The sequence below is a fragment of the Uloborus diversus genome, chromosome 1 (genome assembly GCF_026930045.1).
Source record: "Uloborus diversus isolate 005 chromosome 1, Udiv.v.3.1, whole genome shotgun sequence".
Taxonomy (NCBI): Eukaryota; Metazoa; Arthropoda; class Arachnida; order Araneae; family Uloboridae; genus Uloborus; species Uloborus diversus.
Genome location: NC_072731.1, coordinates 96,425,022 through 96,447,374, shown reverse-complemented (window position 1 = coordinate 96,447,374; position 22,353 = coordinate 96,425,022). Strand labels below are relative to the sequence as shown.

The 22,353-nt window shown below is 32.1% G+C and overlaps 1 protein-coding gene across 1 annotated transcript in view; it reads right to left on the bottom strand.

Moving 5' to 3' along the window:
• Positions 1–22,110, bottom strand: part of LOC129228500 (probable glutamate--tRNA ligase, mitochondrial) — a 38,344-nt gene extending 16,234 nt beyond the window's left edge. The window contains exons 1-7 of the mRNA XM_054863433.1: positions 21,726–22,110; positions 20,896–21,006; positions 15,200–15,247; positions 14,679–14,849; positions 6,759–6,839; positions 3,861–4,048; positions 2,874–2,928 (exon numbers count right to left, since the gene is read on the bottom strand). Coding sequence (XP_054719408.1) covers positions 2,874–2,928; positions 3,861–4,048; positions 6,759–6,839; positions 14,679–14,849; positions 15,200–15,247; positions 20,896–21,006; positions 21,726–21,923 — 852 coding nt within the window. The 5' untranslated portion in view covers positions 21,924–22,110. The remainder of the gene's footprint in view (positions 1–2,873; positions 2,929–3,860; positions 4,049–6,758; positions 6,840–14,678; positions 14,850–15,199; positions 15,248–20,895; positions 21,007–21,725) is intronic.
• Positions 22,111–22,353: the final 243 nt, after the last annotated feature.

The following is a 22,353-nucleotide window of genomic DNA, read 5'->3' as shown; positions in this document are numbered from 1 at the left end:
TTCTGAAGCATAACATTACGAAGACTTTCTTATTTTTAGATCGACCAGGAAAAAGAAAAAAAGGGGGAGGGGGAATGAAAGAAATTAGACGGTGTGGGATGTAATTAACTGATCAATAATCTGCCTTGATTAAATTTTTATTTCAAGGTTATTTTCAAAAAACTTAAGATTTTTTTTGCGATGTTCCCTTTTCCCCCTTATTAATATATCTTTGTATCTTTGTTTTCTCAAGGTATGTTCTACTCTTTTCTTAAATTATAAGAAATGTTTTTGAAAAACATTCTACTCAGCTTTCTTGGGGGAGGGGGGCATGGGCCCTGTGCCTATTCCCTCTGGTTGCACCACTGAATTGCAGAAGCTTTAAATACAATGATCAACTCTTCACCAAATGAATATAACAGACAGTTTTAACAGGTTTGTGTTCAAAAAGAATCATTTTAAAAGATTACTGGAAAACAAATACAGTGGAGTACTGTTTGTACGTTTCTCTTTTATAAGTTTTTATTGATTATACGTTTTTTAAATTGGTCACAGTGGAGCACTGTTTGTACGTTTCTCTTTTATAAGTTTTTATTGATTATACGTTTTTTAAATTGGTTCCTGAAGAGTCTAATCCACATCAACCTATACCTATTATACGTTTTCTCATTTGTACGCTTTTTTCATACAGTCCCTTCAAAAACGTATAAACGGTGATTCACTGTACAAAAATTTGGGAGACTGGAAATGGTCCTAAAGTGGATAAATTGAATTACCACTGGGAAGCTGTATTGTGCCATATTGATGAAAAAATAAGTACGATTAAAAATATTTACACAGTCTCTGAACTCGAATTTTTATGTAGTTAACTTCTTGACGTCTTATAACTTAGCATAACTTATAAATTATGATGGAAGCATTTAATTTTTTAATTTTTCTATAATTATATTAACATTCCTGCAGTACCGGATCTTCAATTTTTCAGATAATGCAGCAAAACCTAAAACCAGCCACCTTTACCTATTGTCTTTTAAATTTTATATCAAGGTACAAGAAAAAACAGAAACATGGTAAATTTGCCTCCCCTCAAAAGTTGCTACCCATGCAACAAGGGGGGGGGCAAAGGGTATCAGTTATGCAGGGGCTTGCACAGACATTTTGGGGCCCTTCACCATATTGCTTACCCCAACGTCCTTGCATATATTTTACCCCCATTTTAAAAATATCAGGGCCCCTTCCGCTCAGGCCCAGGCTAACAGGTGTCCCTCCCCTCCCTCCTTCGTGCACGTCCCTGCAGCTGTGATCTTAAGGTAAGCCTTAAGATCACAGCTGCAGGGCTTAAGGTATTGGCTTGCTGCAGCCTGGATCGGGCAGTGCGATTCCTGAATTCATACAATGTAGGCATGATGAATTCCCTCCAAGATATATGTTAACAAACAGAAAAAATTAATCTTTACAGTTTCTACTACTTGTGGTTTTACCTTACTCAGTATTCTGAAGTTTTTAGGTTTATTTGGGAATTTGAGTTTTGGAGAAGGACAATGTCCCAGTTCCCCTCTTTGAATCTGCTTTCCTCACTCCTCGCTTTTCCCTGCGCCTTAGTTCAAATTCTATAAAACAGAAGAATTTTCCTGCACTCTGTTCTAAAAACTATTAGGTACACATGAGATTTTGGGAGGAGGCGAACATCCTCCAAGTTTCCCTCCATGGATCCGCCGCCTCTGCTACTGTCTGATTGCTTCTCCTGGAGCCTAAGTTCAAGTTCTTTAAAACAGAAATTTCCTGCTTTCTGCTCTAAAAATTTTTAGCTACACGAGATTTTAGAGGGAAGGCAACATTCCCCACCCCCTTTCCCCTCCATGGATCTGCTTCTGCTATTTTCTAATCGCTTTTCCTGGAGCCCTTCTTCAAGTTCAAGTTCTATAAAACAGAACTATTTTTCTGCACTCTGTTGTGAAATTCATTAGGCATATAATTTTTTTTTTGGGGGGGGGGGACATTCTTTAAGTTCCTCTCCATAGACTCGACTCTGCTATTATCTGATCACTTTTCCTAAAGCCCTTCTTAAAGTTAAAGTTCTATAAAACAGAATTTTCCTGCTCTCTGTTCTAAAATTTTTAGGTACACATGAGACCATGAGACAATGTTCCCCTCCCTTTAATATCAGAGAGGGGAACATTCCCCCAGTTCCCCTCTGTAGATCTGCTTCAGCTATTTTCTAATCTCTTTTCCTGAAGCTTTTCTTCAAGTTCAAGTTCTATAAAACAGAAGAACTTTCCTGCAGTCTGTTGTAAAAAATTTTAGGTATGTATGGAATTTTTGGGGGAGAGGAACATTCCCCTAGTTTTACTCCGTGAATCCGCTTTTGGTGTTGTCTAATTGCTTACCTGGTGCTTTAGTTCTGGGACTGAAAAACGGAAATTTTTTCCTGTACTTCGTTATCTGAACAGTTTTAGATGCACTTAGTATTTCTTTTTTTTTTTTTTGACCTGGAGGGTGAGGGGCATTAACGCAGTTCACCTCTTTAGATCCACTTTTGCAATTCTCTCCTCGCTTTTCCTGGCACCTTTTCCAAGTTCAAGTTGTAAAAAATGGAAGAATTTTCCTGTATTCTGTCCTGAAAATATTTAGGTACACTTGGAGTTTGGGGGGGGGGGGAGAGGACGTTCCCTCAGTTCCCCCTCCATGGATCCGTGCCTGCTTTCTCATAACGCAGAAAATAATAATAGCAAAAATAACCAAGTTCATATAAGTTAAATCACACAATAAAAGTATATAACTAAGGGATCACTCATTTACAATTTAATAATTTTTGAAAAACAATTATAATAAGTGCTAATTTGAGAATTCCAACCACAATCCAAACACATTGGACAGAGAAATATCATACTTACTTTAAAATATTCAATGCTTACTGATTCTTGCCGCTTCGATAATTTGGTGCGATCACTGTAAAAGAGAAAAATTACCAATTAAAGCACAATCATCAAATTAATTCTAGTCAATATGGGAGAGCAATATATTTTATCCTAGAAGATTCCCCCTACCCTCTCGCCCTTGAAAAAAAAAGATAATTACTACTTGAGCGCCCTCCTCTCAACATTGGTACTGTCATTTTTTATTTATTTATTTTTTAAATAAAGCTTGAGCATGATTTTTTTTCAATACCTTTCAACATAAACCATTATGAATAACTATTATTAAAACCTTCTTTCCTAAAAATACTTTTCTATTTTAATCTGCCATTGGTTTTTCTTTTACAATTATAACAATATATTTTAGATTATATATTTCCATCTGTCTTCTGAACAAAACAAAGATATGAACTCCCTTAAAACGGTTAAAAGTGTTGAATTCTAAAACAGAAAATCTTCACAAATTCTTCCATTATTACTTTGTAAACATAGGAAGAAAGAAAAAGATTTTTTTTAAGCCTTGAAACATAAAAAAATTTACCCCCACCCCTTTCTAAAATTACACAATTGGGCATTCATGGGGTCAGCTGACCAAAAGAATGTTGAGTAAACATACCTGCTGGATCAGGGAAACATTATGATTTAACTTACAAACAGCTATTCCTATTTTCAAAATGTGATGCAATAAAGGTTGCAAAAATTTTAAAGAACAAGAACATTTTTGCAGCATATAAGAACTGTAAACAACCTTTATTCATCACAAGAAGAGTTTCAAGTAGGATACGTTCACTGGATTTCTAAAGCAGTTATATAAACATCCAGACAGTTAACTAAGGGCAAATATGATTGACACTGTATTGCCCCCTATTTCCAACCCCAGAAAAGAAAGTGCTAACTACCTTTCTTGCTTGAAATAGTAAAATATTTCATTCCTTTTTACAACATCAAGTTATTTAATGAGCTTACCTGTTGACTAGAAGAGGCAAGTGAGCATATTTTGGAGGGTTCCAGCCAAAAGTGTGGAACATCATGATGTGTTTTGGTGTAGATATCAACCATTCCATTCCTCGGAGAACATGGCTTATTCTCATTGCATGATCATCAATTACACAAGCAAAATGGTATGTAGGGAAGCCATCACTTTTCAGAATTATCTAAATATTTATGGAAATTAATTATCTCAACGTCTAATAAAATATTTTTTATACAACACATAATTTGAAATCAATACAGAAAATTTTAAAGCTTAACAAAATTTCAGATTACGCTTTTTCAATTCTATATGATGAAAATTATGAATTAAAAATATTTAGCAAAAGTAAAGTACTATTTTCCAAGAGTACTGAACAGAAAGCATCACCCGAACACATTCTTGGTTGTATTGAGCAGACAAGAAAGGAACTCTTTTCAACAAATTTTGTACAGACTTTACAATTTAAGTATTTTTGATGTTACATATAATATTTAATATTGTCTTTAAGAAACTTTTCGATATTTTTGTGTAGTTTTAGATGATGTAGTTCTATTGCTGTAATACTATTCCATATACACGGTTTGAGTACTAACACTGGATATAGTAAAAATAAAAAAATGAATAAATAAAAAAAAAACAGCAAAAAGCTACTTTAAAGCTGTAGTGGAACTTTAATGCTCTACACACATCAATAGTTCTTTAGTGCAAAATTTAAAAATTGACTTTTTAGTTCTTCTAATGACTAATATTTTCACTACATGTATAATTAAATAGGTTTAAAGAGGGGGGGGGGGGTGCAAACATTTAGTTTATTTTGAAGAGAGAGGGTGGTCCCCTCCCATTGCCTTAAATTCAACTTTGGCCCTTCTTAATTCTTTAAATCTATCTGATATCTAGAAAGATCAAGAAGCAAGTTAAAAAAAAAAAAAAAAAAAAAAAAAAAAAAAAAAAAAACACCTTAAGGTAGTTTGTAATTTAAATGAATTTTAAATTCATTACAATGAATTCTGATACAGATTTCAAAAAAACATATTTCTAAAGAGTCAAACAAATATTGTTAGGATCTAAGCAGATAATGGTTAAGTGACTATTTTTAGTGACAGCTTTCTGTGTGAAGAGTACAAAAAAGAAAAAAGAAAAAAAAAAAGACACTTGATCAATGTAAAACTAATGGAATGCATTGTAATTTACATGTAATAAAATATTTGCTCAAATACTGTTCAATACAAAAAAAAAAAAAAAAAAGAGCTTAAAAGCCAAATGGCTTTTAAGCTTTTGAAGGCTAAAATGACTTCAAATATGGCAAATGATTTATTCTCTGCAACACGTAACCTTCCCCTCTTTTGCACAAACACATACTGGGTCCAGGGTTCATACTCTATTTCGATTTAAAAAATCCATGACTTTTCCAAGACTTTTTCATGACTTCAATAAAAATTTTCATGACCTTATTATACGAAGAGAATAGCACTATTTAATATAAAACTTGCCAATTTCTGGAAATGAGCATTAGCAAAACTTCTACATGAATGCCTTTGCCTCATTGAAGCACTTACTCATAGCGGAAAAAATATCCGTTTACACTTAAAAAACGAAACTATTCTTATTTGCCTTCATCATATAAATTTAAGTAAAGTAAAAATGCAGTGAATCGAATATGATGATGCTTAAATGTCTAATATGTTTGTTATAGACAGGCAGACTGATAATGAATGGGACAAAGGTTGAATTAGCATCAACTAAATTTCAATAAATTTGCTTCAAACGTTGCCTTTTAGTGTCAACAGTGCATTTAATCATCCACATAACTTGACAGCATTTTGGTTCTGTAAAGTAAAGCCACATAGTTTAGTTCTTTATGTTTCAAAACCAGATATTTGTGTAAAAAAAAACATTCAGTACTGAAAAAATCTTCAGATTCACAAGTACTTGCTTTGTTTATTTATTTGCACATTTTCAAATGCAAATAAATTAATAGGTCCAGAAATTCCAGAACATAATGTTCGAGTCCTGACATTGAACTTAGCAGTGGGCCGTATGGATTAGTTTAGCAGGCCGTATGTATGGGCACTAATGTTTAGAGTATTAGAATTCCCCTTTTTCTGTCTTCTATTGCCTGAATAAAGATCTTTATTCTCTAAAACCTTCAACAAATTAAGATAAATTCTGATAATTTTAACAATAAAGTTTTTAAGGATGATGGAAACCAACTTTGATGCAATTGAATTGCGTTTTTTGAGTGGATGTGGCAAAATTAGGAAAGTGCAAGTTCACTACTACAGAATATAAAACATAAGAAATGTTGAAAATAATAGTAAATTCAAAATGAGTTATGCTCAAGCAGTAAAATCACCTGGCAAATAAAGGCAAGTGGCTGTGACAGAAGTGAATGCAATGAGATTTCAAAATTCAGATTTGATTTTAAGATCGTTCAATTCTCCACTTTTAATAGCTTTTATGTGTTATATTGTTATATTACTCAAGATTTCTAATGCTCTTTTAGATACTGTTACTTTCTCTTTGTCCAGGACATTTTTCCATGACTTGAAATAAATTTCCATGACCTTCAGTGAAAATTTCAATTTTCCATGACTTTTCCAGGTCTGAAATTTTCTTATTTTCTTTCCATGACTTTCCAGGATTTCCATGACCCGTACGAACCCTGTGGGTCAAATTTCATTAAAACATTTTAAACACACAATATAAAAAACCAAAAACTTAACAAACAAAAAAGCTTGTTACAAAAATAACTTTTTCCTTTTTTTTTCAAAATTAATGAAATTGAGTCCAAAGCTTATTATTTTTTGACACAATAACACAATATTATAAAATACTTCAAGTCATCATTTAAAAGAAGTAGTCTTAAAATTTTAATCTTAAATATTTCTTACAAAGTCACCTTCATTTTCAGCAACATTGTAAGTGTAATTTCCAAAAATCAAATCGTCATGTGAAATAGACTTGTCAGGAATCTGAAAAGAACAATAAATACCTAAATTCAAACAACAAAAAGGGGAAAAACAGCATAATCTTTAAATATATCATATAATTTAGTAAATAGGATACTAGGTCATGGTGAGGATCCTCTTCTAGTTTAAGTTTTGTTTAATGCTTGTCAATCAACAAGTTATATCTAAACTTCCACTCACATTTGTAAGCAGATTAAAATAATTACACTGTTTCCAATATTCAATTGCAAAAGTTATTCACATTATATTCAACTTATTTCTTTACGGAAATTTTAAAAGAATGTGTGCGATAGAAAATTACAGGGTACAATAAACTGCCGGGTGACAAGAAATAACTTGGACACGTTGAAACTAGTTCAATCCAAAAAACAGTGCTTTTAAGCAGCGAAATTAGCATGTAATTAACCATTTAAAACCACAACTACGTAAACAACTATGTTTCTGATTGAGAAACATAGCGAGTTCCCTGGGCGCAGCGCCATTTGCACTTTCCGCAGATTTGACCTCACTTTTTGTCCATCGATCAGCACACTACTCTTTCTAGGCACTATACCTTACTACAGAGTTTGAACAACAAAATTTTCGGCTATGGGCCACAACTCACTAATATTTTATCCCATTTAGGGATGCCAAAGTTTTACGATCTTTAGCATACACCTGTCTCCAAGATGGCTCAAACAGAATAGTTCATTGGGTGCAAATCTGGAAAATATGGTGGTTATTCTTGAGCTCCAAAGAAGTTCGTAAAATGAGTCTTGCACCAATCTTGTATGTCTTTAGCCTTGTATACAGGTGCGGAATCCTGTTCGAACATTAGGCCAGTGCCAATAATGTTTGAGGCTAAAAAAATTTAGAACAGGACAAAACCAATTTCGAAAGGTAAGAAAATCTAATAACATTAATAGGAAAAATAAATTACGGGCGAGCTGAGTTCGGAAAGGGCGGCGTAGGGGGGTTTAAGGGGGGAAAACGGTTTATCACGTTTCCCGGAAAAACTAAGAGTCCTATCGGAAAAAACTAAATTACAAAGTTGTTGGTAATAAAAAGATATACAACTTTTGTATTTGCACTTTTTTTACATAACCTCAAAATTTATGAGAAAAATTCAAAAAACCGACTTTTTGGTTTTTTATTTTTATCTCCCACAAAATTTTTTTTTTCACTAAATTTAATGAAAAGTTACCTTATTATGTCTAAAATACACTGTAATTTTTTAGATTTAAAATATTCATTTTTTCTCCTTATTTTGATTCAGTAGTAAAAAGCATCAGAATTTTCAATCAAAAAACCTCATGTCAAAATATCTGATTTTTTTAAAAAATCCGAGCAAGTTTTTTTTGTTGGAATCTCTATTTTTTTAATGGTATAAAAACAATATACAATACTACCGAAACTTTTCACAAAAAAATGAAAAAAATAAAAAAAAACTCGAATTTGAAAAAAAAAAAATCATCACTATGTAAAATTTTAAGCTATTTATTAAAATCTGCACTTTAATTACACAAAAAAGGTATAGAACATTTATTTCATTTAAAAATTACTTCATTCATTTTAACAAAACACTTTATTATCTGGTTATTTATCAATATTTAATCGTTGACTATAATCACATCCTTTATTTAGCCATTAGTTTTTTTTTTATGGCTTTTCTTCATCGTTATGCTCAACTATTGCTCGTGATTCCAGTAGATTTTCGAAATTTTCTAGACCATCATCATCCTCGTCTCCAATATTTTTTCCAGTCTGCATTAGTTCTTCATCCCCAATTTCATTTAAATCATTAAATCCCTCGTAGGTTTTTACTTCCACATTGGCCCATTTTTCAGAACCGTAACAATTTGAACATAGATTCGTAGACTTTAAACCATGTTTTTGGCATCCACATTTTAGACTGTTGCATCCAGTTTCACAGCTGCAACAAATAGTTTTCAGCAATATTTCCGGAATTAATTCTTTTCGGTCAATTCGGGCATAATGCCCGTAAGATGTTGTTTCCAGCCCAGGGGCGGCATTTCAGCCTTTAATTTGGGGGGTCGAGTTTCTTAAATATGTATTACCACAGTGCGGTAACAAACACACATTAGCTAACAGGAAGTGGTCATAAAATCGGTTTAATATGAATAAGAATTAGTGCTTAGAAGCAATTAAAATTTTGATTCATTTTCTAATAAGTTATCATACAAAACATCTATATACTGAAGTTTTTATACCTTTTGGAAAAGTTTTAATGCATGTTTTTTGGAATTAAGAAGAGCAGGGAATCGTCTTACTATCAGTGCCCAGTGTCGTGCTGTTTTGCCAGTACAGCTAAATAGAAAAGGTTTTTTCTTTCTTTTTTTTTCTTTTGCCCATTGTGCTTCGAAAATATTTCTCTAACCTAACAAAAAATTTTCTCCACCAGCTGAGCTGATTGGAATAGTTAAAAAATAATTGAAGTAACAAAGTTATGTATGAAAACACTTTTTATGTCTTGCTCTTCAAAATCACACAGGCAACTTCAAAAATTGCAAGGAGCTTAATTTTTCATCATTGAATAATCTAGTCTCGTCGGCGCTCTCAGTTTCAATGAGATGTCATCTACCACCAGCTCTGTTATTCACTATTCCAGGCTGAAGAGTCCACAACAAGGACAGAACTGCAGTCTCTGGATGTGATAACTGGTCTGTCGGTATATTGCCTGTAATTTTTCTTTCCTAGTGCTAAAAATTTTACTCATAATTGAAACATTTTAATTTTCGTTTTCAAAAAATCCAATCCAGATAATATAGAGCAAACCATGCAGAAAAATAATTATCATCAAATCTTGTGTTAATTTTATTCGAAAAACAATCTATTACTTCATACAAAATATTAAAAAATCAGTGTTTGACTTCACATCATCATGTGGATTTTTCTTTTTTTAGCGCCTTTTTTAAATTGGCTCGGAGGAAGAATTTTTTTTGAAAACGTTTCACCATTGATTGAAATATGCATCTATGTAAAATCTATTTTCAATTTCAATTGCAGATTGAACTATGGTAGTATGAAAGCACAGATCAATTGTAGATTGAACTGTGGCTTGAATAGTTCAAAAATTAAGTGTGGCGGATTGAAGATGTTTTGATAGAGTAAAGCATTTTTAAAACACTTTCTGCAATAAAAACAAATTGAATAAAAATTCAAACGAAGTCATACATGCTTGAAGGGCATGAGCTTTTTCACCACTGAAAGAATCGTTTTGCAATAATTCTCACAGTCGTCAAATCACTGCTTTGAAGTTATAGAAAAAGGTTTTTATGGTTTTAACTCTTGAAGACCATCTTGTGTCACTTCGAGATTGCATAACTATAGAGCCCCATAAAGGGTATTTTGTCTTTTTTTATTCAATAAGCACATGCATTTTTAAGAAGTTTCTATGAAAGCAGATAATGCATTGAGCAGCTGAAACGTGTTTCTAGCAAAAGAAAGCGATGAACACTCATTAAATAAATATACACTTAAAAAATGAGCGTAAAAGTGAATGTAAAATATCAAGGAATTTTCTTGAGAAAACCATGCAGCCACACCACTTTGCACGAGCCTCTCATATTGGACATACCATCGTTACACTGGGCATACAAGTATGAAATATTTAGCCGTGAAAAGGCCGAAAAATATTTCGTGGATTTCTAAGTCATCATCCAAATAACGAAAAACACTTTTCTAGTCTGGGAATGTGTCGAGTTTCAACAAATAGTTACTAAGAACCAGCGAGATTTTTTTAATGAACAGTGATTTCCGACTTACATAAATTGAATTCACCCATTTTCTATCATTCTGCTCAAAAAAAATTTGGGGGTGCGACCGCCCCCTCTTGCCCCCCCTATTTGCCACCCCTGTTCCAGCCCCAATCTGTTGCTGTCAGTTTATTACCGAGTCAAGTTTGAAGCTGATAATAAGCCCTGTAACAGTGTTGTTCTACTGCGCTTTCTGTAGGTGGAAGATTTGTCAATACAAAAGATGATTTAACTTGATTCTTGCTAACTGATGTTTTTGAAATCTTAATTGATTTAATGTTATACTTTCATGGTTACATTTATAAATAGATTTGATTAATTGCAAACCATTTTTAACAATATCTTCTTTTATTCAGGAAATCACCGCCCACTAGCCTGGGCTAAAGCACTGGAAATGACTGAGCTGGCGGTGTATTTCACAAATATCTTCTTTGTTTGCATCTTTTTTATAAAAAATATCGGCAACATTTGACACATTTTTACTGTCTAATAATGAGTTTACGATGGTTTTCTTTCCTTTTCCAGCAAATCCAGGTATTGTATCGCAACCAGAAAAACAATGCAGAAATGCAACAATATTTTTGAAGGACTCACATTTGAAACTGTTGGATGTGAAAAATTGATTTTTTACATTTCCTGAACCTGGTTTGAGAAAATACATGTCATAATTATTTGAATTCAACTGATTCAAAAGGACCAAAAAATCAATATTTTGACCAACAACTACAAGTTTTATTAGTATCTCTGGCAATTTCAATTGAGGTATTAATTATGTCAGCATCAGCATCTTCTTTTGCTAGTTTGCAGGAAAATCCCTGTGACTGTAATCTCTCCATTAATGTTTTTATTATTTTGTCCTTGTTTTTCTCGTTAGATAAAAACTTTTCTTGAAAAAATGATATTTTAGTGTGACATAGTTCAACTCTGGAACATTGTCAGACGTTCTCCTGCAATCACGTTCTCCTCTTTTAGTCCAATTAGCAGATGCTACAGTCACTTACTCACACTTACTCATTTTTCAGTTTCTGGGTACCCATCAAAAATGATAGAGCTGTTACCAGCGTAATGTGTTTCTACATAGCGCAAACATTTTTTCATAATCTCCTCAACCGTTTCATTTCCTGCCAAATTAATAATTTAAATAATTAGCTTAAAATTTTACATAGTAAAGATTCTTTTTTTCAAATTCGAGTTTTTTTGATTTTCTTCATTTTTTGCGAAAAGTTTTCATAGTATTGTATATTATTTTTTATACCATTAAAAAGTAGAGATTCCAACGAAAAAAACTTGCTCCAATTTTTTTAAAAAAATCAGATATTTTGACATGAGATTTTTTGATTGAAAATTCTGATGCTTTTTTAAAACTGAATCAAAATAAGGAGAAAAAATAAATATTTTAAATACAAAAAATTACAGTGTATTTTAGACATAATAAGGTAACTTTTCATTAAATTCAGTGAAAAAAATTTTTTTTTGTGGGAAATAAAAATAAAAACCAAAAATTTGGTTTTTTGAATTTTTCGCATATATTTTGAGGTTATAGAGAAAAAGTGCAAATATAAAAGTTGTAGAGCTTTTTACTATCAACAACTTTGTAACTTAGTTTTTTCGATAGGACTCTTAGTTTTTCCGGAAATTGTGATAAACTGTTTCCCCCCTCCCTTAAACCCCCATTCCCGAACTCAGCTCGTCCGTAATTTATTTTTCCTATTAATGTTATTAGATTTTCTTACCTTTCTAACTGGTTTTATCCTGTTCTAAATTTTTTCGACTTTTTACCATTTTCAAAGCTATTGGCACTGGCCTACATCTATCTTTTGTTTCTAAAGAACTTTTGGAACCAAAGTAAAACCAAAAATGAGTTTGTAATATGTGTTTTTCATTTATGTTTATCTTCATCCCTTGCTCAATAAAACTAAGACGTGCTTTCCCACTATCACATATTCCACCTCAAACCACTGCAGATTGGGGTTGGTTGATGCCTTTCAACAATGCAAGGTGTTGGAGACAAGGGTGTGTGATGAACATCATAAAACTTTGGCATCCCAAAAGAAATCCTTATGCAAAGGAATGGGATAAAATATCAGTAAGGCAGTTGTGGCCCATAGCCAAAAATTGTGTGACATGTTTAAAGCCCTGTATTAAGGCTAAGGATAGCCACTTTGAAAATTCGTAAAAATATTATACAAAATAATGCAGTCATTTTTTTTTTTTTTTTTTTTGAAGTTTGGTTGTAATACAATCATTAGCATTGCAATTGTAATGTATCATGCGTATCCAAGTTATTTCTTGTCACCCTGTAGAAGGAGATGATGAAACAAATACAGTGGCTCCCAAAAGTCTTCGTACACCTATGACTTTCAACGAAATAGGCCCCAATCCATTGGTTAGAATTAAAATTTTGGAATGGGATCTTATAATTTAATTATAAGATCTATGATCAATTTTTAATAAAACTACATGAAAATTTTTTTTAAAATATTAAAACTTAATTTTTTTTAAAATCAAAAACCAAAAAGTGCCGGAAATTTTATCTCACAAGTCTTCGTACACTTTATAAAATGTCTATATATTATTGAATAATCTAACTTTTGTTTAAGTTATTAATTAGTAGAATATCATAAAGTATTTATAACACCTTTTAAACGTCTGGGAATAGATTTTATTCTTTTTCTTTCTTTTTTTTTTGTGTAATTTCTTGAGTAACTGTGCAACCACACTTCGAGTCTTACTATTTCTAGTTCTATTTTCGTTTTAAAGTCCTATTTTCATAATCTAGCCTCCAAACATCTCTAAATACGTTACATTAAGTTAAAATCTGGAGATTGAGAGGGTGTTTTCTAAACTTTAGCACAAGTTTCGAGGCACTAGAAGCAAACATTGAAAACCGTGTACTTCTTATCATTATCTCGATGAAAAACAAAGTTGTTTCCAATAACCAAATTTTTGGCTAAGAGTTCAAAATTGGTTTTTAAAATATTTAAAGGAACAGCGTGATTCATTATTTCATCAAAAAATTACAAACTACCAAGTCCTGATGCTGATATGTACCCTCACACTAGAACACCTCCACCGTCCTGATTAACTGATCCAAATAAGTTTTTAAGATTAAGTTCCTAATTTTTTGTTCTACTTACAGTTGTACAACAATTTAACCAAAAATGTTGAATTAATTTTTATCTGTAAGTAAGACGTGATTCTAAAATGTTTTTAGCTTATTTATCATTGATTTTGTGACGTAAAGCGTAAGCTTTCTGTTTTTCGTACGACCAAGAAAATTTCTGCAGGAAGAGGTCCCATTTAATCCAGATAATAAGAGAACTTGGCGAACAATTTTAGGTGAAAATTAAATGTAAAATGTCTTATTTAACTCTGCAGAAACTTTTACAGCACTCAAATGTGTATTTTTCATAAATTTTTTAACTTTAAATCTCCGATCACGTTTTGTCAACTTTGCCGGTTGACCTTTTCTTATCTCGTTTTTGGTCCGATTCTTTTTTAAAAAGCATTTTATCCATTACTTTACTATACAAACAAATAAATTAACTAATGTAGAGATATTTCAAACCAATTTACTACTACTGTGGGAAAAAAATTTAAATTTTGAATGGTGTTTGCGGTTTTTTACAAATACCAGCCATTTTTCAGTAATAAGCACAATATTAAGGAATAAATAAAAAATTAAAGTCCAATGACTTATAAGGGTCAACACAATGCAAAAATATTAATAAAATGGCATATGATAATTTTAATCATGAATTTATTCGAAAATATTTGAGTGTATGGCGACTTTTGTGGCGTGTTATTTCTCTGTCTCTTCGTTTTCTGACCCATTTAAAAAAGAAGATCCGTCAATAGTTTGAAAAAACCAATGGGTTGTATTTAGAATGACATAGGAATGATGCGAAAAAATATTGAACTTCATATTCGAATTCAGTTTCGAGTTATTTTGGTTTTTCTAAAAAATTTCAAAGTGTACGAACACTTTTGGGAGCCACTGTATACTCAAAGTTAAAATTAAGTAGAAGAAAGAAAGAAAGAAAAAACACAAATAAAATGGCAAAACAACAAACTAAAAACAACTCACTCGAAAGCGAATAGTGAAAGAAGCATTCTTGGACATTAAATCTTCTATTTCAGATGCTGTAAGATGTCTGCATTTGTTATCATACCCTCTGTTTTGACGATTGCGCATAGATTCTTTTCTCAGAAGTTCCAATCTTGTTTCAGAACAAAAACATCTATATGCGGAACCAGACTAAAATAAAAATGCAACCAATAAACATTACAGCTATTAATTTCAATGAGGTGTTACAGAAAAATGTTTGGCAAGGGGGAAATGGAACATTTTTCACAAAAATGTGGAACGTTTTTCACAAAAATGTTTTTAAAAAAATTTATTTAATTAAACTGCAGACAAACAACGTAGTATTCATCTGATGATTAATAACACATAAATGTTAAGTATAACAACAAATATTTAAATATTATCAAAAAAAATGAAAAGCATTAAGCTTTAAAAAGGACATCAAATCAAGAAGAAATAAGATTCAAAACAATATTTTTGACATTTAAACAAAACATTTAATGAAAGAGATTAAACATTACCTTAACTAAAATTTCAGCGTTTTCTTGATATAACTTCAATCTTTCAGACTGAAACACAAAGGCAAAAAGATCCAAATGAAACAAAAACCATTGAAGAATTTGAAATAAAAATACAGTAAAATACTGTTACGACAAACTATTTCAAAGGACCACATATTTTGTTGCTTGGAACGGGAATTTCGTTGCAATGAAATTCAAGCAATATAATGGAAATCAAATTTTAACTGAAAAATTTGCAGAGCTTTCCCCAGGATTAAAAAAGGGGCAGGATGCTGTTTTTAAAAAAGGGCACTTTTTTGAGAAAAGAGCATTTCTTCAAAACTAAGGGGCATGTTATCTCTTCAAAGCATTAGTGGATATAGTCATAGGATATATATTGTTATTTCTGGTTCAAATTTCTTACTATTGCAACAATAAAAACTTTGAAACATTCATGAATTACTTCCTACAGGGTGGCGACAGAAACTGTGAAAAAAAGTTCCCCGACTTTTCCCTGATTAAGTTCATCAAATTTCCCTGATTTACATTACCAATAATAATGGTTTCCTTGCTTTGCCCTACTTTAAAACCATTGCATATTAAATAAAATGCAGTATTTAAAATGTTTTAAGCTGTTAATTAAAAATATATTTCGAAAAAATGCTCCTTTTTTAGTAAAAATAGTTCATCAAATTAGCTACATCAGCGTTTCTTAATTTTTTTAATTAGGGGAACCCGTGTTGTTTTCATAAGTAGTATTGTTTAAAGCAACGTTCTTGAAATGTTTTATTTACAGTGAAGGTGAAAATTACTTCAAATACAATTTTTTCATGTCAAAACGTAATTTCAAACACAAACAAAAAATAAATAAATGAAATCTAAAAACAACTTGGAAAATAAAGTTTTAGAGACACAAACAAACTTTTAAAGTTTTACTTTTCTTTATTTTAAGTTATGAAAATTCATTTTTTAAATACATTTTTAAAGTTTTCTAAAATTAAAGTTAGCAAAATAAAGAATGATAGTTTTGTGGAACCCTTGTTTCATTTCCAAGGAACCCTTGCTCTCCGCGGAATACAATTTAAGAAACGCTGATCTACAGGGACATATTATAGGAAATCTAAAACAAATATTTTACTTCCAGTCACCAGTAACATAAGAATTCAAAGAAATTATTACGAACACTCTTAAAGAAATATCTAATCATGATAAAACTAAAAAGTTTATATAGAAATAATTGAACTAAATTTTCAAGCAGTATACTTATTGTTGCAAGAATCCTTATTTGCCAGGGGAAAACATCTTAAGATTATTTTTGCAACAAACAACATTGAAATGCAAAAAAACAATCAATTACAGTAAAACCCCTCCTAACGGATACCCTTCAAATGTGGATACCCCTCTTATGCGGACAGTTTTCATTCCCTGATCCCAAGGCAAATAACATTATTGAATGCCTATCCTGCAGACATAAAAATTTGTCCTGTTAGTGTCCGCATTTGAGGGGTTTTACTGTAATTTCAAAATATATATGTATATATATAACCTGGTTTGAAAAAAAAAAAGAATTTTAAAGTCTAAAAAAAAAACCCTTTGCGTAATCTGAGGCGACAGCGAATAATACGATGCAAAAAAAAAAATTGATTTTCATTCAACATTAATTTTAGCAATTAAATTAAAAACGCGAAGAAGTAATAATTTTAAAAATTTTATCTGTATTAGTTTAAAAAACAAAGACTTTTTCTTGAGATCATGATTACAGTACACTAATTACTTAAAGACTATAAGTAAAGGCAAGAGAGCTAAGGTATTAATGACAGCTTCCTCTTTGCCTGTAGGGTTGTTTATTTTACGTAGCATGGACCTTGTGAAAGGAAAATTCGAGCTACGTAAAATAAACAACTTTACAGACACAGATGCAATCATATGAAGTTCATCCAGTGTTTAATACAGGGTTGGCTTTCTGCCGGCAGAAACTAGTTTTTGCCGTGCCAGTGGCAGAAACTGGTTATAACCGGTAAAAACTGGCAGAAACTGGTAAAAACTTAAAAGTGTCTTTAATAACTCAAATAATTAGTAAATGATATTTGTTTAAGTAAACTAAAAAAATTAAACATCATTCCATCATTTTAAAAAATAAAATCCAGTGCTAGTGCTCTTAAATTAGTTCAGAAAGGGAACTTTTCAATTGCAGAGGCTCGTAGTGTTTGGATTAATTTAACAAAGGATAAAAAATCATACGTGGGTGCTTAGGAAAGAGGAGTGACATACAGAATTAAACGGGCATTACTGATTGTAATTTGCTTACTCATATGCTTCCTCTAAATTGTTTGTGATTGAAAATTATCATGTCACGTGCTTCAAGAAGAAAGTGCCAGAATTTTACTTGCCTAGAATTTTGTACCTAATGTCACAGCTTTTCAAAACAAATTGGCCCCATTTCTCAAAACTTATTTTTCTAGTCAAATTTTTACCACAACCACAGTTACTACCACCTAACATGGTGGACCAGTTATACAATATATGAAAGTTTCACGAGCATTGCTTGCTCCTTGATGCATTGTCTGCTAGCTCTTCTGTTTCAAGAATATTCTAAAGTTTCTAATTTGTGCATATTAAATTGAGAACCTGTTTAGATTTTTGAAACCACCTTTTCAAAGAGGCAATTGCAGAGTCCCAACAATGTAACATTTGATTTTGAATTGTGATAATTTTGTGATAAAATTACAGTGCTTTGGTTAACAATTAATTATTTTTTCCATGTATTTTCTGTTGTACATTAAAATCCCTCTAATGCGGACACTAACGGGACAATTTTTTTGTCCACAATAGAGAGGGGTCTTAGGACAGGGTTTAATAATGTTACTTGCATTGCAACTGGGGAATTAAAAATTCTCTGCATAAGAGGGATATCCGCCTTTAGGGGTGTCCGTTAGGAGGGGTTTTACTGTATATCAAGAATTAATTTTTCATTTTGTGAGTTTTTGCCAGTTTCTGTTGCAAATGTGGCAGAAAGTGGTTTTTGCCATGCCGGTTTTAACCGGTTTCTACCAGTGGTTTTAACCACCTCAGCAGAAACTTGCCAACCCTGGTTTAATAAGTTATGATTCAATACTTTAACGTTGAGAAAAAAAGATGCACAAATATGATTCAGTGTGTAATATCACCTCATTAATATTTTACTTTTTTCTCAACAGATAATCGCCGGAAGATGCATAGGAAATTAGAGTACTTAATTTTACAAAGCAAAAATAAAGATTTTTTTTCTTCATTTGATCAATTTTCCTTGAATTTTTGTTATTTTTTCAAAATTCACTGATATTTCCCTGATTAATAAAGTACCCTGACTTTTCCCTGATCACCCTGATCAGTCGCCACCCTGTCTTAGGACAATTGAATAGTTTATAATCATTTTAAAAAAATAATGATAGCTAATTCTTTCAACAGTTACTAGCTGCAAATTAAAAAACATTTAAATCCAAAAGTAATAATTGCTCTTGGCCTAACCAATGCCATTAGGAAACAAAAACCAATAAACAATGCCAGTTTGAAAGCACTTGGTATTTATTTTCAATAGTTAAGTCATTTGTTTTCAATTGAAATGGCCAAAATCATCTACATTTGGCTTTTACATGCTGAATTATTTGTATTTTTGTCATACTTTTGCTTTTCTTGGATGCCACATGTCACACGAAATATTAGCATTTTGCTATAAATCTGCAGTAATCTATCAGCATCTGCTTTTGGTTTTCAAAATTTTTTATTATTTTTTCAGCAGCTTATAATATGAAGCATATTAAGGAAAAATACAACTGTATTTTTCAGATCAAATGCTAGGTGTGCATATATTGCACAATAACAAAACAGAACGTATTATTCACAAATTTTGCGCAAAAAAAAAAAAAAAAACTGTTTCAACAAATAGTTGCAATTTAGATTATTATAGACTGAAATAAAATTAAATCTATGATAATATAATAAAGAGAGAGAGTGCATTTTTGTATGTTTATATGTTCGAGGTAATCTCCAGAACCATTGCAGCTATTTGAAAAATTCTTTCACTATACGAAAGGAGCATTCTTACTGAATGACATAGGCTATAAATTCTGCATATATGTGCCTATACTAAATTTCATTGAGAACTATTTAGAGTCGCAGAATGTTAATGCACCAAAATTTATTCAAATGAATGACACATTATTGAAATGAATGACTTGCACAGTAAAATCTATACTAATATTTTAAAGAAAGAGCGAACGGTTTTGTATGTTTATATGTTCCGGACAAGACTGATACATGATTGCAACCTACTGAATGAGTACGTTTCCAATCACGGAACCAAATTAGTAACCGATCAGCGACTCGCCTATGATACCACAACGCAAATTGATGTTTATTGACATACCTGGTGGAACTGAAAAAAAAATTAATATATTTCATAAAAATCAGCAGGCAGACTGAGGATGTGTGTGTAGTTTTTTTTTTTTACTTAATTGCAACAATTTTACTTAGTGGTCAAAAATCTGACCACTCTAGATTTAAGCTACTGTATTACCCTGCATTATCCGGCATGCCACAAAATACGGGGATCACCATATTTTCAATAACATTTGCCTGGTCCTTTCCAGCATGCCGGAAAAATCGAGGTTGGAGAAAAAAAAATTAAAACTATAAAAAATATATGTTCAGCTTAAAAAATAATACAAGTCCTATACATATCTTATTAGTATTAATAAACAGTTTCATTTTGCAAAAAATATTAACTAACAATGTCACTTAAATGTAGCACCTCACATTTCTAAACATTAACTGCCAAATCCTATTTATCTGTCCACTTAGTAATATGACCTAAATCTTCTTGCAGCTGTTTTACTAGTTCTTCATTTTCTACAATTGCCATAATATTGACATCATTAGCAAAACAATTCATGTTCCTAGAAATATTTTCATGAATATCATTCATAAAAATAATAAACAAAAGGGGCCCTAAAACTGATCTTTGAGGACTCACTTATAGCATCCCTCCATTAGAATGATTTTCCCTTACAACTATCCTTTGTTTCCTTCGAGTCAGCCAATTTCTAACCCAAATTAACATTTTCTCTACCTTTCCTTATATCAGCTAGTTTGCTGAATAGAGCAACGTGCAGTACTTTATCGAATGCTTTTTGAAAATCAATATGTACATATTTTTGTTATTTGAAGCCATGGTAAACTTGTCATAGGAATACCATACTGCAAACCAGACTATTAATCACTAAGAAATTCATAATCTTGATTTTGATAAAAGTTTCAAAATTTTTGCACTGAAGTCAGACTCACAGGTCTATAATTTCTTGCATTACCTATAGACTCTTTCTTTAAAAGCTGCATTATGTTAAGCTTCCAGTCCTCTAACACTGTCCCTGAGTCAAAAGCATTGAATATTTAAAATAACATCCACACTTATTCCTGTGCACCTTCAAAAAATTTTTTTACAAAGATAAGGCCTTTTACACCTTTAATCTTTCATGAAAGCAAGCATTAATTTGTCTGCAAATGTTTAGAAAAACTAATATTTAATACTTATACATAAATTAACAATCATCAGATGATGTACACATCTGCATAGCAGTGAATGTATCCTTGTAGAGCATGCACATTCGGGTCTATGTTATCTAGCTATGATTATTATACACAAAACTCCTGTTCAGTATGAACACTAAATTCATCCTTACCTGAATATAAGGGCCAAATGAACCTCCAACGTCAGGACCTTCATCTGGAATGAGTCCTGTCCATTGCAATACTGAGTGAAAGTTTGAAATAGATTCTGCCTTTACACGTTTCTAAAAAAGTCACATACTTAAATTAAAAATGTATAAAAATGAAAAACTAAAATAATAAATTTTTCTTTTGGGTAACTAACTATGGAAATGATATTTAAAATAATCACTTGTGGCTGTTCTGATTCACAAATTTTGGTCAATAACACCAGCAGTTAATTTATTATTTTAAAGGGACAATAGTCAACTTTCGTACTCCTTTTAATACCCTTACACCCTTGTAAGTTTAGGTTTTGTTCAGGCAAATAACTAGTCCTATTACATATAATATAAACATTTGTTCATCACAGTCTGATTTGAGCACTGAAGTGCTGCACTGCAAGTGTCCAATTTATGCAGGTTTCACTGTACTTACTATCAATTGAAATGAGGCATAAGCAGGAATGGTGACCTAGGGGGGTCATGATGCAGACTGCTGCATTGAAATTTTTTAGGGGAGGGAGTTGAGGGGTTTTTGCGATACTTAGGAGGGTGCATCCTTGCTGTTAGGGGGGGTGGGCATCTGTGCATTAGGCATTTCATAAAAAAACAGAAAAAAAAACCCTTTGACAGTAGCATACTTCGGTGAACAGCAACCCCCCCCCCCCCCTTTACTATAGCACTGCATTTAGTTCCAGAGAAGATTTAACGATAGAATAACCCCACCACCTGTTTACACCTAAGTGTTCAAGCCTGAAATGTAGAACATCTTTCTATAGGTACAAAAAATTAATGCACTATACCTGATCAGTATCTTCTATTCGCAAAATAAATTTGCCCTTGTTCTTTTTGGCAAATAAATAATTATAAAAAGCTGTTCGCAGACCTCCTAGATGCATGCAACCTGTAGGGCTAGGAGCAAATCTAACTCGAACATCCGAGTAACAATGCCGAAGGCCAGCAGTTTTGAAATTAAATTTTAAAATTGATCGAATCCACATCGCTGATTTAGTTCTTCTAGTGTTTTGATACAAGTAACACAGTAATGCAACGGTTCTCAAAATCTTGAATTATAATATAATACCCCATCCATATTCCTAACATAAACAAACACACATCAAAGTTGCTTTAATATAATGGATTTATAAGAAACATAACGTATCACCAGGAAAATCCGCGACGAGCAAGCGAGCAGACAACAACAGTGAATATAACAGCGAAACCGCGAGCGAACATGAAATGTGTGGAGGTAATGGCAAAGGTCTTAAAGGGGATAAGCCTAGAGTCCCTAAATGAAAACTTAGTTTTAAGCCCTCTAGATGGGCCGTGGTAGCCCGATCGGTAGAGTGTGGGATTCGGGGCCGAAGGGTCTTGGGTTCGAACCTCGATGGTCGAAGACCCACCGTCGTCATTAAAGGGAACTGGGCGACG